This window comes from Ambystoma mexicanum, chromosome 2p, assembly GCF_040938575.1.
Source record: "Ambystoma mexicanum isolate Mex_15411 chromosome 2p, UKY_AmexF1_1, whole genome shotgun sequence".
Taxonomy (NCBI): domain Eukaryota; kingdom Metazoa; phylum Chordata; class Amphibia; order Caudata; family Ambystomatidae; genus Ambystoma; species Ambystoma mexicanum.
The window spans coordinates 832,391,200-832,412,349 of record NC_090923.1 but is presented as its reverse complement, the minus strand read 5'-3'; the positions used below and the strand labels follow the sequence as shown (position 1 = coordinate 832,412,349).

Sequence of the window (21,150 nt, the reverse complement as noted above, 5' to 3'; positions counted from 1 at the left end):
ACTTTTCCTCCACTATATTTATGATTGGGCATAATACATCTTTTTTTCGAGATGTTCCTTCTGTGTAAGGAATACTTCATAAATCACCTTGCGTATACTGGCTACAACATATCTAACATCAAAATAATGACTGGCATCTACTAATTTATTGAGTAGTCTGTATTCCAATGTATAGCACTTCAATGACATCATCATCATAATCATAATTTGTTTAGGGCATTCCAGAATTACCTTTTCATACTTGTAAGGAGTTCTTTCAGCTCTTCATGTGTTTTGTTATCCTAATAAAGATAGATAACAGTAATCAATGTCATAGCATTACCCACACCATTACAAAACTGTATAACATTCGAACATGCAAAGGTTAAATATAGATTTCTTTTTTAGCTAATGTTTTTACTGCAATTTCTTTCTAGGAAAATCATTATACTGGTTGCGGCTGTAATAACAAATAGTAGGCAAAAATCAAGAATGTTACTGATGTGTTTTGTACAGTAAGACAAGTAAGACAAGCAATTCTACCCTACAGAAGATTATATACTTTCTATACTACTTCTTAGATTTAGAAAAAATAGTTTTCAGTCAGTCAAATGTGTATTTCGTAATAAAATTCAATATATTTGTTCAATAAAAAACTAAAACATTAAAATTGACAATTGTAAAATTTGTGATCATTGAGGTCCTAGTTCTAAGATTTTCTATTAGCATTCTTTTAAATGTTTGTGTTTCAATCTTTTCATTAGTCAATCAGATGCACAAAATCGTATTCAATAGCATTTATACATTCAACATGCTCAAGATGTTTTTATGAACCAGAATTTCTACTCATTCCACTTAAACAGACATCATACATCATCATTTAAGCAAGCATGTTGCAGTCACCTTGACACTCATCCCAATCTAGTCACATATCCATGAGGTTCCAACTCCATCCGTGTTGCTGGGCAATGCAGGGTCAAATTATTTTTGAGCATGTAATCCAAAAGCTTTACTCATATTTTCAGAAAAGATTCCTATAATGAATATATTTTCACTTCACACCCGTCATGTGAGGTAGGTTGGAAAGGTGGTGAGGAATGTGTGGGAGGAAGGACTAATCTATCAGGAAGAATATAACCAAGAGGTAAGTAATCTGTTCTACTAATTGATTTCTCCCTCCCAAAAATTTCTCATCCTAGATGCCCAAAAAAGTAAAAAAATGTGGGAAGGAGAAGAGCAAATGAAAAGACCAAATGATTTGCCTCCCTGTAATGTTATTTCGGTTGGCTGTACCTCGCACAAATTCTATCTACCATCTTCTTTGGAATTTCTTTCCCAACACGGGGAGTGCACAGTAGCTCTGCATCAGCTCTGCTCGATGCCTCTACGCGATGGACATGACGTCGGGTCAAGCATATATTAAGGTACTGCGCTCCATGACCTCATTTCTGCCCTTTTCCCTAGCAATCTGACAATCAGGGACCATAGAACCAAAAGGCGTACTAACTATGTATCGAGTGGGGCAGGTTGGGAAGACAATGAGAAAACCGTGAACAGAAAATCCATCCTACAGAACATTACTGAGAGGTAAGTTATTTTTCGCCAAATGGATTCCTTCCTCCCATGGATTCCTCATCTGTGATAGACTCCCACTGCTGTACGTAGACCTCGAAGAGAGAGGAGAACAAGGACACCACCTATAAGAGAAATCTCTAGTGCAATGCGCTACCTAAACGAGCATCCTGCCCTAATGGGGAATACAAACCGTAATGATTGGCAAACATGTGCAGTGAGGCCCACGTAGCCGCCTGGCCAATGTCCAGAACTCGAAATGCTCCCTGCAGAGGAGGAGTTGCAGTCAACCCTCTTGTGGAATGAGCCCTGGGACTCTCAGGGACATCTTTTCCTGACCGATCATAGCATTCTGAGATGAAGGGAAAGATCCAACTTGACAGGGTCTGTTTGGTCGCAGCCCTGCCAGCACGTTCACCAACATAACCCACAAAAAGCTTATCATCTTTCCTGACATCCCTCGACCGAGAGAGGAAGCAGCTGAGGGCATGCACCAGGTCAAGCCGATGGATTGGCTCCTCAGCCTTGAAAGGTTGAGGCAGAAGCAAAAATACAGGAAGATGGATCTTTTGAGAGAGATGGAATTCCGAGACCACCATTGGAAGGAAGGCCTCATTTTCGAAGTCACTTTGTCTTTTGAAAAAAACAAATAGGAAGGTTTAAGAGACAACACCTAGGACTCACTCATCTAGTGGACCTGATGGTAACCAGATTGTAGGTGCTCAAACGGAGCAGCCATAAGAAAAGTCAACAAACCAAATGTAAATCCAATGGCAGAATCACATACAGGCATGGGGGAAACTGATTGCACAATCCCCACAAAAAAAGCATAACTGTGGTGATTGTGAAGAACAAACCTTGCTCAGGCATCTTTTTGAAAACCGAGGTAGCTTCCAGGTATCCCTAACAGTGCTAATCTGCAGGCCCATCCGGGCAAAGAAAGCAGAAAATCCAGGATAGTGCATATGGTTCAAGTAAAAGGATCCAGATCTTTCTCCCTGCACCAAGACGCTAATTCACGGCACCTACAGACATAAATGGACTTTGTGGCAGACCTCACAGCCGAGAGGAGGAGCGTCCAGGATGTCATCTTATAAATCCCACTCCTTGTATCTCATCTGCCAAGGATGAAGTTCAGACTGCTGAGGTTTGGATGAAGTACCTGCCCTTTCGACTGGGAGAGTAGATCCACTCTCGATGGAAGACTCAAGGGAGGGCAGATGGGCATGTCCAGCACCTCCTGGTACTATGTTCTCTGGGCCCAGTCCGGATCTATCAAATTCAACGTGGACCCAAACAGGCGCTGCCCCCTAAGAACCAGTGGAATGACAGGAATTGTCAGGAACACCACTTGACAGCCAGTGGGCCTCATTACGAGCATGGCGGTCCGGGAACTACGATACCAGTAAGCATGCCAGTACCGTTAATTCCCAGACCGCCATACTACGGGCTGTGCTCGCGGGTGCCTGACAGCCCACCAGGTTTTTCCTGGCGGACTGACCGGCACCCGCGAGCACAGCATGTTGGATGCATCAGCACAACTCTGTATGTGCCATGCATCCGACGTCCCCATTCCCATTCAGCCCTGTGGGGCCGAATGGGGATGGGCAGTCCCATGTTACCGGCACCCGCAAATGGGCAATTACCAGGTCCGCCGAGCTCGGCATGACCCGGTTCATGCCCATTCGCGGGTGCCAGACAAAATGCAACTCCGGCCGTTTATAACAGCACGGCTACCACCAGAGTTGTAATGAGGCCCACTAGTGTGTCCCCCAGAGCACCCTGTTTGAAAATTCCCTGAGCAGAACAACTTGAACTTTCTGTTCACACTGGAGGCGACGAGGTCCACCTGAGGAGTCCACCGGCAGGAGGAAATCTCCAAAACTTCCTGACTTCATGGGAGGCCAAAGTCTGTCTACTCAAAGCATCTGCAATGGCTTTCTCAATCCCGGCAAGATGGGCTGCTGTCAGAAGCATATCATTCTCCAGAGCACAGAACCAAAGTCGCATTGCTTCTCTGAACAGAGGCAAGGACTCTACATGCTTCACTTGTTTAGATACTACATGGCTACTCAGTTGTCCGTCAAAGTAATATAATATGGTCTTATATAGCGCCCTTCTGTCAATAATGTTGACCTCGCTGTGCATGGCTCAGTAAGAAAGGAGGGCGGGCTATGCTAGTCGGATAGCGGGAAGGCATGCAGAAACCTATGGTGTTGATGGATGCAGGTCGGAAGTACCCTTTATCTGTGTGTCGATATAAAAATCTTTTGTTTGTGACAAACTGGGCAGGTTAGCCATATGGGCATCCCCCGGATTGTGGAGTACAAAACTGACCAGCAATAGTTGTTGATAGAAGAAGGATAGGGTCTGAATCTGTTCAGTACACCAGACCTAGGATGTTGTTTCTAGAATTGTGGGAGGTGTAAGGATGCAACATTTTAGAAGTGAGGATTTAATTGAGGGATGAGAGGGGTGGTGGTGAGGGTGTTGCCACTTTCTAGCTCTTGGTAGTAGATTTCACTAAGGTTAAATGTGCAAACCAGTGCCACACAGGAGATGTTGCAAGTGTCAGATGGGTTTCCTGCAGATGGTAGTTACAAGAGTTTCGAAAAAATGCTTGTCGTAAATTAGCCCAAGTTTCTGGTGCACAGTTTTTAGTTAGTTGCTATTATTTTTCTTTCTTTTAAGGTGGTTGGTTAAAAGCCAAGTCTTGTGCTGATTCCTGATTGCAAGGTGGTTCTCCTCCAGGTGGAGAGGTTCAAATGGAATGGTCCACAGTTTTGTGGCCGGAACAGAAAAAGAGGATCCTCCTTGCTGTTTCTTGTTGAAGTTGGGGACTATTATTAGTGCAGCATTGCTGGTCCTAAGTGTTCTGGAGGAAGTGTAGTTTTGAAACTTACTTCTGAAGGAGGAAGGGCACCCTCCATGGTATGAACAATGGGTGACACACAATGTTTTGAAATTAACCCTTTTTTTGATGGGTAGCCAGTGGAGAGTACGTAATGCTGGTGTGATATGTTCAAATTGCTTCATTCTGAGAAGTAGGCTTGCCGCTGCATTTTGAACTCTTTAAAGTTTCCTCATTAGGTAATCTAGGAGTTCGAGATAGAGGCTGTTTGCATAGTCTAGTTTGGATAGTGTTAGAGAAATGATGGTCATGGAACTGTGGGTAACTGTTCATTAAAGTAAGATGCAGCATAGCATGCACAGCAGGGAGAAACAGATTCTGATGATGGATTTGACCTGTGGATCAAGAGTGAGAGTGTTGTCAATTTTCTTTCCAAGATTTCTTACTATGGTTGATGGGTTTGATTAGGGTCCCATCTCGTCAGGCAAAGAGATTGTAGTGAAGTTAGAACTTGTAGGATTACAGAGTATCAGCTCTGTTTTACTAGGGTTGTGCTTTAGTTTGTTTGCTACCATCCCTATGTCCAACTGTGCTAGACAGTTTTTAATGTCTGGGGCGTTTGGTTATGGGTGGTTCACAAATTTGTAGATTATTTGTGTGTCATCCGCATAGTTGTAGTTGGAGATATCATGTTTATTAATAATGTCAAGTAGGAATGTCATGTAGATGTTGAAAAGTAGAGGTGAGAGTGTGGACCTTGGGGACCCTGTGGGTAAGTGGCGAGGCTGGGAATAGTAGGGGCACAAGATTGTATTTTCCGTTCTACCCGTGAGGAAGGAGGTGATCCAGTGTAGAGCGGATTATATAATATCAATATCTTAAGGTCTTTTCAGGAGAATCTCATGACTGATGGTGTCAAAAACAGCTCAGTTGTTTAGCAGTATGAGTGCATTCTCTGCGTATTCATCTGCATTGTTTATGAGTGTATCCCAGATAGAGCAGAGAGACAATTATGTAATCCTAGAAGTTCTAAAACCATGCTGTGCCTCATTCAGGAGTTGGTTTGTTTTGATAAAGTCCCAGAGTTGATGATGTATGCATTTTTCCAGAAGCTTCCCAATGAAAGTCGTGTTTCAGAAGGGGCGATAGCTGGCTGGGTCATATGGGCCTTCACTGGGCTTTTTGAGCAAAGGTCTGATGTATGCAGACTTCATTTGAGATGGAACTATTCCGGTGCTGATGGAGTCGTTAATGAGGCATAGGAAGATGGGTGCTAAGTCTGGTTTGCAGGTTTGCTATAACCGCTGGTGGCCCGTTGAAGCTGTGTTGCCCAGAAAAGGGACCGCTTGACGGTGTGCCATTGACGACCGGAGCTGCATGCTCCATTGGTACATACATTTGATTTCCGGATGCGCTCGTCCGCAACGCCGACCGCCTTATCCCACCGGAGAAGGCCAGGCCGTTGACGCACCAAAGAGCATCCGCCATTGGGTTTCCCACCACCCTAAGAGCGCATGATTGACCAATCTCTGGAAGGTGGCAGGGGCATTCTTCAACCCAAAAGGCATGACGCTAAACCGGTAGCGTCCCTCAGGTGTTGAGAACGCCGTCTTTTCCTTGTCATGGTCCGTCAGAGCTATTAGCCAATAGCCTGAGGTAAGGTCAAAGGTGCTCACAAATTTGGCGCAATCTATGGTGTCCACGAGCTCATCAGCCCAGGGCAATGGGTGCATGTCAGTTTTGGTGACAGAATTCACTCCTCGGTAGTCCACACAGAACCTCCAATCATTGGTACCTGCCTGGGAACTTGCCTTGGGGGCAAGGACCACTGTATTGGACCAGGGACTGGTTGAGGATTCAATAACACCGAGATTCAACATCTTGGCGACCTCAGCCTGGATGTGGTTCTTAACGGTATCTGACACACGGTAGCACCTGCTTTTGACAGGCACACAGTCACCAGTGCCAATTTCATGCCTACACCACGGTGTAAGTCCTGATGTCTGTGAGAACAGAGATGCATACTGCCGGAGCAAAGCCCTGCAGGCCCTCTGCTGCTCTGTTGTCAGATCTGGAGAGAGATGTTCTCCCTCCACTGAGCCATCCTGAGGGTTACTATGGAGCAAATCAGGAAGGGGCTCACTCTCATCCTCTTCTTGCTATGAAGCTAGCAAGACATTTGAGACTTCTGCTCGCCTGTGGAAAGGCTTGAGCCTGTTAACATGGAATACCTGAGGGGCTACCCCAGGGACTCCCATGTCAACCAGGTAATTCACTTTGCCCATCTTGGAGATGATTCTGAAGGGTCCAGTCCACTTGTCTGCCAAAGCTCGAGGATGGTAGGCTCCATTGCAAGGATTTCCTGTCCCGGAGTCCAATCCACTTGCGAGGGTTTAAGGTCAAGCCAGTACTTGTTCAATTCCTGGCTGGCCTTGAGATTCGCTGTTGCCTGACCCATCATCTGTGTGATCCTCCGTCTGAGGCCTAACACATAGTCCCCGACTTGCTTGGCGGGACCTGCAGGTGTGGCTTCCAAACTTTCTATGATCAAGGCAAGGGGCCTCCTCACGGGATGTCCAAAGAGTAACTCAAAGGGGCTGAAACCAACACCCTCTTGAGGTACCTCTCTGTAAGCGAACAGCAGGCATGGCAGGAGGAGATCCCATTTCCTCCTTAGGGGCTCTTCCAAAGCGCCTAGCATACCCTTTAGAGTTTTATTAAATCTCTCAACCAGACCATTGGTCTGGGGATGGTAAGAGGTGGAGAACGTGTAGGTTACCCCACACTCTTTCCACATGGTTTTCATGTAACTAGCATGAAGTTGGATCCTCTGTCAGAGACAACTTCCTTAGGGGATTCAACACAGGTGAAAATGGCCAGGAGAGCCCTGGCAAACACCTTGGCAGTAACAGTCCGAGGGGTTATAGTCTCAGGGGGGTACCTGGTGGCATGATCAACCAAGACCAGGATGAACCGATGTCCACCTGAATTGGGGGGGTCAAGGGGACCGACAGTGTCAAAGCCCACCCTCTCAAATGGTGTGCCAACCACTGGCAATGGTTGCAGTGGGGCAATGACACTGCCTCCAGTCTTGCCAGACAACTGACAAGTTGGGCAGGTCCTGCAGTGGGACTCCACTTCTACTCCCATCCGAGGCCAGTAGAAATGGGCAGAGAGCCTCTGCTTAGTCTTCTTGGTACCAAGATGACCAGCTAAGGGCACCTCATGCGCCAACTGCAGCGGGAGGGGCCTGTAAACCTGGGGTACCACCAACCTCTTGAGGGCACCAGGTTCAGGCTTAGTGGGTTCACTAACAAGGAGCTCACCCTCCCAATAGATCTGGAATGTCCTAGGCACTTCTCCTTGTGCCTGGGACAGGGCCTGTTTCCGCAGACCCTCGAGAGAGTCACACGCTCTCTGTCCCTCACAGAAGTCTGCCCTGGAGGGTCCCCCTTCAGCCAACAGACATTGGAAGGTCGAGGTGGCACTCCGGGTTGAGTACCTCTCCCGCAGGAGGGTCTTCTGCCTCTCCTCCCTCAGGAGTTGAGTTTGGTTTTCTACTGAACCCAGCCCATCCGCAGCATGGATCCCAATGGGTGCTGTAGGAACAGCAGGAAGAGAAGGAGCCCCCTTCACAGAGGTGGCCTTCTTGTTCTTCCGTTTTCTTGCTTTAGGCTGCGCCTTTGGCTCGGGTACCTTACTCACAGCAGACCCGGTGTCACCTGTGACCTAATGACTGCAGCAGCAGTCATGGGTAGACCATCCGAGATCAACCCCAACTCTACTAGGTCATTTCCTAACAGAATGTTAGCAGGGACATTGTCCTGAACCAGGACAGGAAGCTTTGCTGTCTTGTCTCGAATCATGATTGTGACTAAAGCTACAGGCGATAATTTGGGAGCCCCACCAGCTAACCTGATGGTTCTCAGAGGAGCACCGACATAGACCTCTGGCTTGAGCAGGGTCCTGTCCACCAATGTCATGCTTGCCCCAGTGTCTCTCAAACCAGTAGAAGGCTGGCTATTCAAGAGGACACTTCTCAAAAACCTACGGGTGTTCTGTGGGATTGTCGTCAGTACTTCTGCATACTGGTTCCAGGCCCCAAGGGACACTAGGGAAATCTCTACGGGAGCACCTAATGTGAACCCGGTAGAAGAGGGGAGGGCAGTGGCCTCCACCTCAGGCATGGGGTAGGGGTAGGTCAGGCTGACAGCCTGGACTCCAAGTGCCTTACCTTTACACTTGGGGTCACTCTTCTTGTGATCCAGAGCCCCACAGTCCCAACAAGTACCAGGAATGCGGAGTACGGTACTGGAACCATTGGGAGCCTGCTTTGCAGCAGGTGGACCACTACTCTTATTCCCACCCACAGATGACTTATCCCCACTAGATTTTTGGGTCTTAGGAGAGGAAGGTTTTGGTTTACCCAACTGTGATTGCTTTTGGGACTCCTCAGCTTTCTGAGAGATCCCCTTTTCTTTGTCCTTGTCCTTCCCACTGGAGCCATTGGAGGACACACAGTGGGAGACCCACTTGTCAGCCAGCCTGGCCAGCTGAAAGGGATCCAAAATGTTCTGGTCAGCAACATACTGACGCAGCTCTGGTGAACAGGTTTCCGAAAAATGCTCAAAAAACAAGAGGTGGGACAAGTCAACAAATGTTTTCACCTTGTATCCATCAATCCACCCCATCATGTTCATATGTGCAGCACTCACTCAGTCAACCCAAGACACATTCTCTCCTTTCTTAAATTCCCTGAATCTTGTAAGGTATTGGATAGGTGTCTTGCCAAACTTGGCAATCAAAGCAGGCTTCATGCACTCATACTGACCCCTTTCTTCCACACTCAGTTTCAGAATACAGTCATATCCAGTCTGAGGCACTCTGCTTAACAAACACTTAGCCCAATCTCTCTTATCAACATCATGAATTGCACAAGCCATCTCAAACACTTCAGTCCATTGGAGGATATCAGAACCCTCCACAAACACACCAACCAAATCTTTCATAAACTTGGTGTGTGGGGACCGGACACTCTCAACTGGTTTGGCTGAAGTCTCCACTCTAGCTTTCTCTAGCTGGATTCTCTGGTGCTGAGTGTCCCGATCTTTGAGTATCCCTTGCTTTGCCAACTCCTCTTTCTTTAACTCAGCTTCTCTTTCCAACTTTTTGTATTGAAAGGCTAATTGTTCCCGTTGTAGCTCCAATTTTAAAAGTTCAATCTTCAGGGCTGCCCCCTGAAGAGCAGTGCTGGGGTTCGGAACAGAGGCAGCAGGAATGGTGGCATTCCCAGACTCAGATTCAGCAATAACTCCAGTGGCAGAGTCCTCATTGGTTGCAATCCCCCCTTCAAGATTTTCACCATCAGTCTGGTAGTCCACCAGGGCAGCTATCAGCTCAGCGCTAGACTTATCTTCAAAGTCTAATTCCCTGGCTTCACAAGCACTCTGGAAAGCCTCTAAGCTCATCCTAGTCAATTTACCATTTGCAATAGATTCCATGCATGTAATGCAGTTATCTTGTACACAACTAAACTTCAATTTATCAAAGTGCAGATATTTTGTAAGTTGCACGTTTATACACTGATTCTTAATAAGGTGGGGGATCTGTAGGGGGGGAGGGGTCTGTACTTCTGCTCTCTATATCGTAGAGGAGATGCACAGAGGACCCCTGCCAAGATTCTCTATTATGGTAGCAATGGCCGAGCAATCAAGGCCTAGCTTCACAGGAGGTGATGCGGGCTGGTTCTTAAGTACATTGTAGTCCCCAAGCACCCACAAAGGAATGTCCACACACTGGGCCTCATTACGAGTTTGGAGGTAGCCATGCCGTTTTTAGCGGCATGGCTACCCCCAAACTCGGGTCCGGGTCCTGAAAAATGGGAATAACCGGGCCATTCCAACCTTTGCGAGCCCGGTAATTCCCATTCGCGGGACCCGGACCCGTGACATCCCCATTCCCATTGAGCCCTTATAGGGCTCAATGGGAATGGGGAGGATGCTTACAACGGTCCCGTTAATGACGGGACCATTGTTAGCATCCTGGTCTGCTAGCGGGTGCCGCTCTGCACACCTGGTCTGACCAGGCATACAGGGTGGCCCGCGAACAGAACTCGTAATGAGGCGGTGAGGCAACAACAGCGCCGGTAGCACTACTGGCGCTGCTGTTGCCCTACCACCAGGGTCGTAATGAGGCCCACTGTATTAGTTAAAACAAAGTCTTTATATAATTAAGGTTCAATAACTCACTTTGTGCTTAGTTGATCTAAAATGGCAAATATATACAGTTCTAAGTGGTACCACAATTATCATCAGATTTCATTAAAGTCCATCAACTGTACTCTGGTCAAATGTCACACAAATCAATTAATAAAGGTAACCAACAATAGACATAGGATGAAAGCAGTTGGTTAGAACAATTGGCAGATTATCGACCCCTAACACTAGATACAGTTCTGTGTGGAGATCCCCCCACCTGGGCAACCTGTAAAATAAAGAAACACTACAAGCCCAGTCCATATAATGTTCAATAAGTCTTATTTCCTTCTATAATGTTTCTACCACCCCAATGTACCTGGAATAGCAGAGTTCGACGATGAGTCGTCGACGGATCCTTCTTGAGTGGCTCCCTTTAAAGCAGGAGCCACGGATCGACGAGATCCCTCGAGGAAAGTGAACTCGGCGTCGAGGCGGCAGCTTCGGTCCCAGTGGTGCTCGTCGATGACGGAGCAAAGACGTCCTGCAAGGAAGAGGCGTGCAGGGCACCTCAATGTCGATAGTTCAGGACCGCAAAGAGTTTGTGAAGAACTGTGGCCCAGCAAGGGTGTTCAGTCATCCAGCGTCTTTACGATCTTTGGGTGGTGGGAAACCCACCGGCGGATGCTTGGCGTGTCGACAGCATGGCCTTCTTCGGCGGGGTAAGGTGGTCGGCAGTGCAGACGAGCGTGTCCAGGAATCAAATGTCTTAATCAATGGAGCGTGTGGCTCCGGTCTTCGATGGCACAGCGTCAATTGGTCCCTCTTCTGGGCAATACGGCTTTGACGGGCCTCCAGCGGTTATAGCAAACCTGTGAACCCTGGTCGACGATGGTGGACGGAATACCCGGGGCTTATCTTCTTTCTCCCCTTCAGCGGTCCCCGTCTCCTATAGGCAGACTGTCGAGGGTCTGACTACAGGGAGCTTCGGCGAAGGTTAGCGGTGCTTGAAGGTCCCGCAGAGCACGGGAAGAGGGCGCCTAACCAGGTCCTCTCTTGGATCAGTCTCAACGTCACAGCGGCCTTCGGCGAAGGGAGACAGCAGTCAACCTTCTTCTTCAGGCTCGGTTGTCGAGATCAAGCGTCAGTTTCAACTTTAGCTTCTGAATGAATTCTAGCAGTGAGAAGCCCCCAGATATACTAGTTGATCTCCCATTCAATCTGCTGGGTCACACCCAGGCAACCAATCACTCAGAAGAGCATTCAGCAGTCAGCCAGTCAATCAGGCATACAGTGCATTCAGGCCATTCTCCTCCCTCTCAGACACTCCCAACAAGGAATGTGTATTAGTGACAAGTACCCAGCCATTCAACACTACACACTGCATTCATACCAGTTTCGGGCAGGGCTGTCTCAGTCATTGTATTTCATACTTGAGACCAGACATCCACAACAAGAAGGGCATATTAGTCACACACTCCATTCACCCAGGTCCCACCCACAGGGTGTACCCACAACATACAGTCACTGGGAAGGCTCCAGCCAGTCTGGCCTGGACTTCACAACAACACCATATATGGAACTTCCACCCAACAGCCAGTCAGGGGGAAGGGACAGAATCCGGGCTTCCCAGGACTTTGGTAAAACAAGGTAACAGGTAATAGAAAGCAAGAGGCCACAGGGGCCATCGTGTTTCCTATCAGGAATCAACTGATTCCAATGTCAGGGCCCGGGTATCCCAAAATGGAGGATACTCAGAGCACATGTCATATTCAGCATGGAGCTGCCACAAGCCCATACCCTGCTCTGTGGGCCACACACAGGTGCCCAAAAACATACACCAGGGGCACCGGGTTGTACCCCCACCCATGGGTACCGTAAGGGTACGCCATGGGTCTGTACACCAAACCAAAAATAGGAAGAGCTGCACCGCCAGGAGTCCCACGTGGGCAGAAAACAATATAGAACACAAATGAAAAAGGACTACAGGACAAGGACAGGGAGGCCTTGTCCCTCCAATGCATTTCCAGCATCACAGAGACCAACACATTAATGCCCTGCACAGAAGGAAGAAAGTTGATATGGGGGCGCCTAATCACCCAAATTCCAGCAAGTTTATGTGTTCCAGAGACTCGGAAGGAGTCCACAGGCCACTCACCATCAGGTCTTGCAGGTGAGAATCCCAGAGGCATCTGTGACTACTGTCAGCTGTGGTCAGGATTGTGTCGAAACCACACCCCTTTCAACAGGTAGTTTCACAGGGACCACCATGTTAGATCTCTGGAAACTCTGGCCAAGACCGGAAGAAGAATATGTTATTTCTGTGATTCTGTGATAGAGAGGAAATGACTAGGAAATGGCTGCACCTTATTCTTAAACTCCCCTGGCATTGAGGTTCACAAATCATGATGGGAAGGGCCGCATCTGGCCCGGAGGCCTTTTGTTGTGCACCCTTGCTATAGACAATTGAAGAACCGCTCAATTGACCTCATGTGTACCCGTGCCTCCTGCACTACAAGAGTACAGGAGGCCAATAAAATCCTGCAAACCTAGGAAGGCGAAGACCAGAACACTCTTCTGTGATTGGAGGATATTAATCATGTTGAAGATGTTCACCACTTGATCCACGGAAGGGTAAGCCATGTCTAGGTGTGTGTGTAAGACCTCGCTGATAAATTGGATGGACTGGGATGGCAAAACCTGAGACTTCTTGAATTTCAGTGAGAAGCTCAGGCTGTGCAACAGGCTGCATGTAAGGTACAGATGTGCCAAAACCTGGTCTGGGAGCGAGCCTGTCCAGGTAGGGAAAGACATGAATGCCCTCCCCTTTGAGGTAAGCCACCACCACTGCCAACAGCTTGAAGAAGACCCTGAGTGCCAAAGATAGACCGAATGGCAAGACCTTGAACTGGTAGTGTCTCCACCAAATCTCAAGCACTTCCTGTTCTAGAGCTGAATCAGCATGTGGAAGAAGGCATCCTGACAATCCAGTGAAACAGCAAGTCCTGCAGATCGAGGGCTTGAAGGATCTCAAACAGAGTAACCATCTTGAACTTACCCTTGCATAGGTACAAATTCAAGAGCCGCAGATACAGTATTGGATACGACCCCCAAGCTTACTTCGTAACCAGAAAATAGACTGACTACCAACCCCTGTCTCATTCTGAGCATGGCACCTGTTCTATATTGCCTTTCAGCAGAAGCTAAGGCACCCCTTCCAAAAAGAGAGGACCCAGAGGCATAGTGGGATTGTAGGGGGGATGGTTTGGAGGGCGTTGAGGAAAGTGGAGACAATATCCCTCGTATACGACCTGCAAGGCCCAAGCGCCGGATGTGGTGTTACAATATTTGGACAGAATGGCTGCTGCTTTCCTGAGGACACCTGCCCACTGCACAGGTGGGCGTAGGAGGTAAAGTGTGGAAACCCTCTACCTCTGCTAGCAGTAGGTGCATGTTGCTCCACTGCTTTTACCAACTCTGACATTGCATTTTCTTTTGGTTTCTTTGAGGCGCATCAGATGCTATGAGACTGGCCTACAGACTGGCCTACAGTTGAACACCCATGCAAAGCAAGGCCACAAAGCAGAGCCGAGCTGTGGAATGTGTGATGCTTCAGGCTGCTGCCCAGGCCAGTTCATGAGCCCCTCCTGAGAGGTACATAGCTGACGACACTGCTGGCTCAAATCCCCAAGGCCAGTGGCTGCCCCGCAGACATGACAGTGCATTTCGCAACTGTAGGCTATACTCCTCCATTTTCTCCAAAATTGACCTGTTTGTTATAGTACTTGCATAATACAAACTGTTTTATGGGTGGAGAATGGATTTAGCCACTCCATTTGTATATAAGGATGAGACAGGCCTTGGGGGGCAGAGCAGTAAGCAGCCCTCCTTTACACTGGCCTGTTTTGCATTACAGCACATTTCTCTCTACTTCTGGTCTCCTGTGTATTATTTGTGTCTGAGTGCCTGAAATGTGTTGTGGGGGAGCAGAACGAGCCTGTAACACATTGGTGCCGAAACCTGGGAGCTCCCCCTCATGAGGTGCGTGACTGGGTATACAACAGATATAACAGGTAGGTGAAAAAAGTGTTTTTCGCTTTACCTGTTGCGCGCTTGACTAGGGGACTCTGGTGTCTTCAGGGACTCAAGGAATAATACAGAGATGGTGCCTCAGAGTGCTGCAGTGGTACAGTACAGGGTTGCAGGGGCAACTACAGGGTTGCAATCGGGTCAGAGCATTCTTAGGCACCTGTGATACAGTCAGAGCGCCAATCGTGGAGAGACGGTGTAGGGTCGATGCTGTAGAGAGCACAGGGTAGAAGTGTGAGGTCAGAAGCCTGAGTTAAGAAGCGGTAGGGCCAATACCAGTTACAATATGGCAGGCGACGGTCCACTGACCAGGCGGGAGGAGGGGGGAGACCTGTCATATAAATCAGGGTCAAGGGCAATACTGGGGAGGTTGAGGAGCATGCTGGACAATTGGGATGTTGTCCCTCAGTCGGTACAAAAGAATAGGGAGGTGGGCATTTCCTAGGAACAGCAGTTGCAAAGGGTACCGCAAGGAAGGGATGGGGGAGATAGTGCTGAACTACAAGCAAAGCACAACGACTTCACGAAGGTGATGAAGATAGGGAGGGATCAGAGACCCTCAGATTTTGCAGACATGCTTACACAAACTTTCATGAGGGCCACAATATGGCGGCTGTTCCCAGATTACATTATGAGGGTGGTGGAAGGGAAGGTGGATGTGGAGGAAAGTGTAAGACCTGCCCAGGGGTGGGCATACATTTTGAATGCAGCTGATGATGCATGGCTGAAAGTGAGAAAAGCAGTGCCAGTGAGGGAGTGCAAGGAGTGGGCAGAGGGAGAACACACCGAGGGGCACGATTGTGAGGTGCTAGCACCAGCGCCTGTGCAGATCGGGATGGGTGATACAGGATGCTGCAGGGGTGACTCTACATATTTCTGAGAAAGGGGATGAGGAGAGAAGAGACACATGCTGGCTGGGTACTGGGGGAGACAACTGTGTGCAACAGAGGGGCGGGAGGACATTCTGGAAAACAGTGGTGTGATGACACATTTGGCAAATAGGGGCCTGCAGGGAGAAAGAGGCAGAGTACAGATAGTGCCAATGGCTGTGGTGACAGCCAGTACTATGTGCTCCACCCACATTCTGACACACACAAACAGGATCCTGACAGCATGGAGGAAGACATACCTGGACAGAAGAGCAAGAAATAAACTGGATTTTGAAAGGACCGGTGACTGTGCAGTGTGCACCTTATGCAGGGCAGTGAACATGAACAAAATGCCAGTGGAAGGGGTAGTGTCAGGTGAACTACATGAATGTATGTCAGAGACTATCAAAACACAACAGGACATTTTCAGGGCATGTGACTCAGAGAATGACATTGACGGGCCCACATATAAAGGAGGAGGTCAGTGGCAGCATGACTCGATGGTGTTTGGGGGGAAAAGAGCACATTATGGTGAATTACAATCAGTGGTGTTGGCTCTGAGAAGAAAGACGATAACTCCAGGCGAGTGAGAGTGGCTTATGACACCTGACAATGACCTACAGCCGCAGCTAATGGCATCCATAGAAGATAAGGAGCGGCATGTGGCGGAGAGCCCACAGCTTGAAGTGATGAAAATTATCCTAAATAAGGGCAAGAATGAGGGTCAAAGGAAATGTGAGTGGCTCCTGGTGGACCGGAAAGAGGAGGATGAACGCATAATGCAATATATCAATGTGATGAAAGAGCAAGTCAATGGGTATTGGTGCCTGACAAAGATGGTCTGGTGGCCCATGACCAAAGAGGACTGGCAGGAGCATGTGGATAAAATTGTGACTTGTTGGAAGAAAACACAGAAAGAGGAGCCAAAGAAGGAGCTGTTCAAGCAGGAGATGGATGTGAAAGGCATAGGCCCTCATTACAACTCAGGCGTTAAGGGTTTAACGGCGCCGTCGGCGCCGTTATTCCTTAACGCCTGATTACAAGTGTCCCTTTGCGGGTTGGTGTTTAACGCCTGCTTTTAGCAGGCGTTAAAAATCCAACCCGCAAAGGGACCTTGGAGCTAATTACAGCACCGTAATTTACGGTGCCGTAATTAGCACCTTCCCCATTCCCATTATGCCCTATGGGGGCAAAAATGGGAATGGGGAAGGGCAAATGGTGAATGGGGAATTACCGCCCCACTCACCTTGGAATGGGGCGGTAATTCCGCCATCCACCATGGCGGAATAGTAACCTTAGCGTCATGGACCATGGTGCTAATAGCACCATGGTCCTCCGCCAAGGTTGTAATGAGGGCCATAGAGTGGGAAGATTGGCTGTCGTTTGTTCTCCATCCCCTACGAGAGAGCGGTCAGCGACCAAGTATTCACCATGCGAGATGCCATTTGTGAGAAATATGCCAACCACTGACAAGTTGTTGCTGACACTGACTGTGGGTGCACCTAGGGACTGGGAGGTACTAGTGGCTGACTATATACTGGAATATAGAAGAGAAATGTACTTGGACAGTGCACCCAAACATAACAGACACATGAAGGAGGTGGTGCTGGATTTTAGAGTGACTGGGAGGATGCTCAGAGCCTGAAAGTGAGGGACATGCAGTTATGACTTTTTGTTGTTTTAGATGCCCCCTGGATAATGGCTGATGATGATAGTGGGAGTTGTTTATGCTGTAAGGTGAATGGATGGCTTTACATTAGTCATCTTGCTTTGATAATGTTTTGTAATTTTTGTTTCCTTATTGATTATGTATACATCAGAATAGAGTTATTGCAGTGTGCTTTATGTAGAAGTAGTGCATGGCTTTGGACAGCGATTATAGTGGTTCATAGATAAAATTAGAAGCAAGGAAAAAAAATCGGGCATTTTACCAACTCTGGTACTGCATGGTTTCTTTGAGGCACATCCGATGAAATGAGACTGGTCTACAGCTGAACACCCGTTGTGAGAAACCTGAGGGTATTCTCACTCTTAAAACCCCTGGATCCTCTTCTCAGGTGGGCAGGGAAAGGTCATCACTCTTCGACTCCTGTCCTTGGTGCTAGGTGCAGAAGCAGCTTGATTGGTGGGGCTGACACGAGGGCAAGGAGGTCTGAGTACCAAAACTGTCTCGGCCATGCAGGGGCCACCAATATCAGTTTGTACCAATACATTCTAAAGGTGTGTAGGACTCGAGGAACCAGAGTATTGGGGTGAAACTTCTCCTCCCATGGAATTGTGAAGGCGTCTCCCACGCTTTCCGGATGGGGAAAGCAGCTGGCAAAAATCCTGAAGCTACGAGAGACTTACCCAGAGTCTTTAGCTCACTATCTTTCACAGAGAAGAAATATCCCAAACATATCAGTCTTTGTCCTGCCCTGGGGCAGTCCAGCACCGAAATGCTAGGCAATTCTCCTCTGAACAAGTGTACCAACAGAAACCCCAGACACGTGTTTCAGTCTGGTTGGACCTCATCAGTAGGGTGGATCTGTGCCTCTCTAAGAATAGTGAGCAAGGGGTCCACGTCTGGATTCCCCTAGTAACTTAGGGTGAGACCCAAAGTCACTTAAATATGCAAATTAACAAGGGGTGTCCTGGGAGTCCCTCTGCCAGACATTAGTCCCAGTTACGAGAAACTTACCCAGAGTCTTTAGCTCACTATCTTTCACAGAGAAGAAATATCCCAAACATAAAAATCCTGAAGCGTCTGTTCTCATGGGTGGCAAAGAAGTCGATCTCTGGAGTGCCTCACGTTTGAAACAACAGGTGTATCTGGTCGTTGTGCAGTTCCCACTCGTGGCAGGAGCATAACTCCCTGCTGAGAGCGTCCGCCAGACTGTAGATGGTAGACCGGGTAGATGGAGGGGAATGAGAAACATGCCCTGCTGTAGGGCCCAGTGTGTTAGGCAGAATTCTGTGCAGTGCCCTTCGGGACCACTACACACAATTAAGACTACAGGTGGCAATACAAGTTTTACCTTTGGTACAAGCCTGTACCACTATGTCAGAGTGGTAGCAGTGGCGGAGCAGCCAGGCTTATCTCAAGAGTATATGAGCAGTAGCAGAGATTACACAAAGGGACCACAATTACCTTGACTCAAGCAAACACTGACTCAAGATTTCAGGCAGAAAAATATAAGTACATTCATCTTTAAACCATTTGTTATGAACACAACACTTCCATTAAACTCAAATAAAAATCACACGTTAAATATACTACAACTAACCAATTCATTTTGTATAGTAAGTCTCAAGGTAAGTACCTTACGTTTGAATGAACCGGTGTTACGAACAAAACACGTTACCGCGAATACGATTGCGATCACTTTTTGACAGTTCGGTCTACTAAACAAATGCGTATTCGTGACATGAAATGCTACCGGGGCAAAAACTCACTTAGCACCTGAGATACCCAGAGGGAGTTGTAGGCAAAAATCGCGGGCAATATTTTGGTTAGGCAGGCAGAATCAAGAAACACTCAGAGACAGGAGTTCAAAAGTCAAAGGGCCGGAGCTAGGGTCGAAAGACACCGGGGCCAGTTGCCGAAGATCACACGGTTAGACAGTTCACGATTCAACGTAGCCAAAAGTACTTCGATATTGTCAATGTTCTTATAATTTTTGCTTCCGAAGGAGGGAAGACAAGGGCAAGCCTTGGAAATGAAGAAAAAGGGATTCACCCAGTTTCCTCAACAGTACCTTGTTGCAATGGTGCAGCTGGTGCCCTGCTAGTTGTTCCTGTTGGTTTCCCGCATACCCACGATTCCTGGAGCTTCGTTGTGAAGGAGGACGTCTGAAGGGGGTCTGCACCACACAGGGATGAAGCTGGCAGCAGCGACAAGGAATAAAAGATGCGCTCCTTAAAAACACAAGGCTCTTCAGGTGGCTATCCGGACCACTACAGCAGTGTGCAGCGATTTCGACCACGGGAGAGATTCCTCTGGCTGTAGAAGATGAGCTGGTTATCCCCACCAAGCTCAAGGGAAGAAGACTCCGGACTGGATCTTCTCCGAGTCGTTGAAGGGCAGATAGCTCAGGACTGCAGCAGGGATTCACCAGGACGGGGTAGTTGCATCAGCCGTCGTTCTCTCTGCTTCTCTTCGGTTCCTTGTAGTTCCAATGGCGACTCTCTGACTTCTAGCCCAGGAAACCTGCCTTTTATGCGAAAAACCCCCAAAGAGGTGTTATCGTTTCTACTCTACTTGGCAAACTCAGGCCTTCAAGTTGGCACTGTAAAAGGCTATCTCGCAGCGCTTACTATCTTCAAGCGCACTGCGGAGGAACCATCGTATTTCAAACTTCCTCTAGTGGTACAATTTCTCAAGGGATTAACTAATGTTTACCCTCCAAAACCATTCCAGGTTCCCTTATGGGACTTAAATTTAGTCTTAAACTTCCTAATGGGCACTCCATTCGAACCACTTCACTGTTGCGTGCTGAGATTTCTCACGCTTAAAACTGTCCTATTGGTAGCACTAACATCTGCTAGGAGGGTGAGCGAGCTACAAGCTCTCTCCTGTAAACCCCCACATACAATCTTCCACAAGGACAAAGTTGTCCTACAGGTGAAGCCTAATTTCCTCCCAAAGGTGGTTTCTGAATTTCATATTACTCAGAAAATTACCTTACCTTCGTTCTACCCTCCTCCCCACCCGGGGAAAGAGGAGGAAAGGCTACATAGGCTCGACCCAAGGCGAGCTCTCAGCTTTTACATCAGCAGAATGGCTAGGATCAGGCAACCAGACCAACTGTTTGTTGGATACTCAGGTCACAAGTTGGGACTACCCATAACAAAACAAACCATCTCCAGGTGGATTATTTTGGCCATCCTGGAATGTTACAAACTGGCAGGGAAAGAGCCACCCCAAAATCTCAGGGCTCATTCAACCAGGGGTATCGCAGCCTCTTCGGCTCTCCAAAGAGGGGTACCGGTCCGAGACATATGTGCGGCTGCCACATGGTCGTCCGCACATACATTCACAAAATTTTACAATCTGGATTCCTCCACTGCTCAAGAGACCGGATTTGGCAAGGCCGTATTACATTTGGCCCATCCCTAAAGGGATACATAACATTCTCATTCCCACCTCCAATTACATGCCACTGCTATGGGAGTCTATCAAAGATAAGGAATACGTCGGAGGACACAATCCCTTCGAAGAACAAGTTACTTCTTACCTGGTAACGTTCTTTCGACGGGATGTTCCTCCAACGTATTCCTTATCGCCCCTCCCAACCATCCCTGCAGTGATACTTCCCTTGTGGTTGCAGTTTACGCTCCTTCATGGTCAATAACCAATTCAGGCATGACTTTTCTTATGCTACAAAACGGAACTGAGCAACGGACGCAGCGCGTGGCTATTTATGGGCATGATGACGTCGGCGCCAATACGGTGGCCGTCGAGGGACATCGACTCGGCGGACGTCGACGCGCAGCACCCTCTACAGAAAAAATGTCCGAGGCCAGCAAGCTGGAAACGTATTATCCCCCAGCAGGGGGATTGTCCAGCCCAGACAACTACCCTGGCCAATCATGACAAAGTGCGACTTGGGTTTCC

At 48.1% G+C, this 21,150-nt stretch overlaps 1 protein-coding gene across 2 annotated transcripts in view; it reads right to left on the bottom strand.

Moving 5' to 3' along the window:
* Positions 1-21,150, bottom strand: part of LOC138565943 (regulator of microtubule dynamics protein 3-like) — a 2,735,427-nt gene that overhangs the window by 231,339 nt on the left and 2,482,938 nt on the right. For both annotated transcript variants that reach the window (XM_069643047.1, XM_069643046.1), the window contains exon 10: positions 232-281. In XM_069643047.1, the coding sequence (XP_069499148.1) occupies positions 232-281 (50 nt within the window). The remainder of the gene's footprint in view (positions 1-231; positions 282-21,150) is intronic.